The sequence below is a fragment of the Triticum urartu genome, chromosome 5 (genome assembly GCF_003073215.2).
Source record: "Triticum urartu cultivar G1812 chromosome 5, Tu2.1, whole genome shotgun sequence".
NCBI lineage: Eukaryota > Viridiplantae > Streptophyta > Magnoliopsida > Poales > Poaceae > Triticum > Triticum urartu.
This window is the reverse complement of record NC_053026.1, coordinates 578,986,983-578,990,770: the sequence shown is the minus strand read 5'-3', so window position 1 is coordinate 578,990,770 and position 3,788 is coordinate 578,986,983. Positions and strand designations below refer to the sequence as shown.

At 47.7% G+C, this 3,788-nt stretch overlaps 1 protein-coding gene across 1 annotated transcript; it reads right to left on the bottom strand.

Annotated features, from left to right (window-relative positions):
• Window positions 1–1,867: 1,867 nt before the first annotated feature.
• LOC125506100 (peroxidase 2-like) lies at window positions 1,868–3,460 on the bottom strand. The gene is made up of 2 exons (XM_048670975.1): window positions 3,174–3,460; window positions 1,868–2,829 (listed from the first exon to the last, which is right to left on the bottom strand). The coding sequence occupies exons 1-2, from the start codon at window positions 3,390–3,392 to the stop codon at window positions 2,053–2,055; spliced, it is 996 nt and encodes a 331-aa protein (XP_048526932.1). The 5' UTR covers window positions 3,393–3,460; the 3' UTR covers window positions 1,868–2,052.
• Window positions 3,461–3,788: the final 328 nt, after the last annotated feature.

Genomic DNA, 3,788 nt, shown 5'->3' with positions numbered 1-3,788 from the left:
AATTCATGAATTGATCAACAAGAGAATTTAGTTCATATGTTGGTTAACTGTGACCGTATGTACAAATAAACTGAGTATAATTACTTTGGTACCAAATGTGATATACATCTGAAATCTAAAATGGCCAATCTATTGCATGTGGGTCATTGCGGTGAAGACTAATCCATGTCAATATTTGACCTGCTGAGGTGAACGAGGGACCCACCTATCAGGCACTAATTTTCTTTCCCCTTTTTCTTCTGTCCTTCCTCGTCTCTTCCCTATAAGGATGGCAATTTTATCCATGGACATGGATACCCATGGATATCCAACCCGAATGGATAGGGTTTGAATATGCTTTTGCGCCCATGAGCAGCGTCCAAACCCGACCCGGTTACTCGTGGATAGGGCATAGACATAATCTTGTACCCGTGGATATATCCAAACCCGACCCGACGGTCTGACTTAACAAGCAATATTCTGCTACCCTCCCATAGTCACATGTCCCATTCTAATTTTATCCTTTATCTAAAACATCCAAAAGAAATTACACAATCCCCACCGTAATATACTCCAACACACCTTCTCATCCTATTATCTACACTAATTAAATGACTTGTCATTGAGAATCGGTGCCATCTCCTTGAGTTACTCCTCTCACAGACCTAGAGGTGGCCGCCGCTGCCAGCCGCTACCCCCACGTAAGGTGGATCGCTGCAGCAGCCACTACTGGCCTGCGACAACCCAGCTCCATATCTCCTTGACCCCTCCGTCTTTGCTTTTCCACACACGCATTGATGCATGGCCGCAGCAATGGGACAATGCAAGGGCTATGACTGCACGGCGGGGAGTAAGCACGCCAATGCGGAATGCACATTGTGCAATGAGTTATGTCTTATGTATAGGTCTTGAGAGGACCCGATGGATATCCAATGGGTATGGATATCCATCGGATTTGGACATGGTCACAATTTTTCGCCCATGGATTTTTTTACGGATGGGCTGGGACTGCCTCCATGGATATGGATATGGATTTTATATTGTTCAACCCGATCCAAACCCGATCCATTGCCATCCTTACTTCCCTACGCCGGCCGCTCCAGAGGCGGGCGCTTGAGCGCGTATTTTTTTACCGGGGAGAAAGGGAGGTGACACCGGGAGGGCCCGCCGGCGACGGCCGTGCCACGCGCACATCCGCCCTTCCGTACGTTCCCGCGTTGCACGGAACCAGGTCCTCAGACAGTTTATTATATTCTATACTAGTAGTTCCCCATTAGCCACCTTAACTGTCAGAGGCTGTTTGGGTTGTTGTGGTTCAGTCTGAATTCTGGACAATAAGGCAAACATCCATAAAGCTGTGTGTGCTTTCCGAGTTCAACAGTTTCAGCACTACTTGATTTGGGGCTCTTAATCGGATTTTTATTTTATTCTTGCCTTCTTAGATGATCTGCACACGACAGACCCTTGACTGGCTGAAGCTGTTCTTCCACTGCTTCCTGTACTGCAATAGCATCCAATACAACATCAGGAAAAATGCCACTCTCCTCGTTTGCACTGCAATTACATGTGTTTGCACTGTGTCTTGTCCTTGCTTAGCACATACATGACCAGGTGCAATTTTTTTACCCAGACTGAAGCAAAGACCATTAGTGCGTCTGTACTCCTTCAATTGTTTAGCTCTCCGCAATTCCCCTGAATTTGCATGTTGCTTGCCATCAAATATACTATCTGAATTGTTTAGCCCCCATTTATCATGTCGATTCTAGCTGGCGTCCGACTCACTCGCCACGTAGGACCGATGATGGCCCAACCTGTTAGTATATATGGTGTAAAATAAGTAAAATGATAAGAAAAGTAGAGGTGTCTTCAGGAAGCCAAAGTAATTTTGTGAAATCGGAATGTTGTTAACAAAAGCAACTCGTACATAGCTAATTTCTGGTTCGAAAATGAAGTACACATGTAACTATAATGAAACCAAAATAACAAGGATTAGACCAACTAAGTCCTCCAGTTGTAGCTGCCCAAGTGCGCACTTAATTATGTTTAATCATCATGCATGCAGCTCCAACGATTCTAGCTCGCGTTGTTGGTGGCGAAGCAGAACTTCCTGACTTCGCCCGGGTCGGTCCCGGTAAGCACCTCGATGCTTCCCATCTTCACCATAGCCCCCGCGAACCTGGCCATCGACGCGATGGGGTTAGCAGCGTTGTCGGCTACCATGGCCGCCGTCTTGTTGCCGGTCGTCGGTGTCTGGTCCATCAACGTCTGGTCCGACGTGAATAACACCTGCCCAGAGGCCACGTTATGGTAGAACTGGTTGCTCAGCTTGTTCGGGTCTGTCACGCGGTTGTTGCTCACGGAGATGAATCCCCCGCCGTTCCTTGGTGGCGGGCACACCTTCTTGAGCGCCGCAGCGAAGGTGGCGTTCATAGTGGGGTCGACGGTGGGGTACAACCGTGGGGTGACAAAGTTGCAGTGTGTGAGGCCGAAGGAGTGCGCGCCGGAGAGCACCACCAAGTCCTCGGCGTTGAGGCCTTTGGCGGCGAAGTTGTCAAGGAGTTCTTGGAGATGAAACGCCGGGGATGGAATGCCTTGGAAGACCTCAGCTGCGACTGACTGGAAGCCGTCGAGGCGGCCGGATGGCATGTGGAAGGTGAAGCCGCCTAATGCGGCGACGGAGTCGCGCGCGGCAAAGGCCAGGATGTCGGCACAGGAGACGACTTCCGGGCAGACGGCCTCCACGTCGGCCTTGATCTTGTTCATTGCATCGTAGCCGCGCAGAGGGATTGCTGTTTTCTCAGTCTGCGTGTTGTTGGTGGTCTGGTCTAGCAGAATGGAGGCATCGCAACCCTGCAAAAGGTCCTTATAAATACACTTTTCCAGATTTGTACGTATCTATGTATATGTCAGTAAAAGTTCATGGTAATATATAGTACTATGATATGTCCATCTTGACAGTTTTAACCTATTCTTGAATGTTATTACGTAGTTAAAATTAGAAAGTTCAATGCATGCTTTCTAAATAGTTTGATGTACTACTATTCAAGAAATTCAATAAAGGATATAGGAGTAGTAGTACTGTATGTTTATATAGAATAGAAATGTCACATGTGAAATTCATATAGATTTGCAATGGAACCCCAAGTGTTCCAAAATGTAGCGTGGCATGCATGTGTTTTCATTGAGGTACGTACCCTGACAAAGCAATCGTGGAAGAAGAGGCGAACAAAGGCAGCGCCCATGGTGGGGTCACTGCGGATCATGCCTTGCACGGCGCTCCGCACCGTGTCCTCGGCTTTCGGGCACGACGAGTAGTAGAAGCCGTGCTGCAGCCCGGCGGCCATAGACACAGAGCTCAACGCAGCGGCCATGAGCGCCATGAGCACCGCAACCTTGTTGGATGCGGTCGCCATCTCCTTGTTGTTCACGTACTTCTGTTTGCGTGTGTCTAATGAAAGAGACTTGCAGAGGGAGTGCTTGATGGTGACAATAGTGTGGTTTCGATGAGTATTTATAGATCACGAAGACTATGAGGACGAACACGTACATGCATGACCTTATTAGCTAGTGTGTTCAGCGCATACAAAGAATTCGTCTGAATGATTAGGAGGTTGGTTACCGTACCACACTGGTAGTTGAATTATATGGACGCGTTGACAATGCCACATGATATCATATTATTCCATGGAAGATTAGGAATCGCAAGCATACAGAAAAATATGGATGATTAGTTCGTTACAGCATGTTGACACTCTTTTTTTGGCGTGGGACGGGGACAGCATATTTTGACTCTTGGGCTTGAACTATGT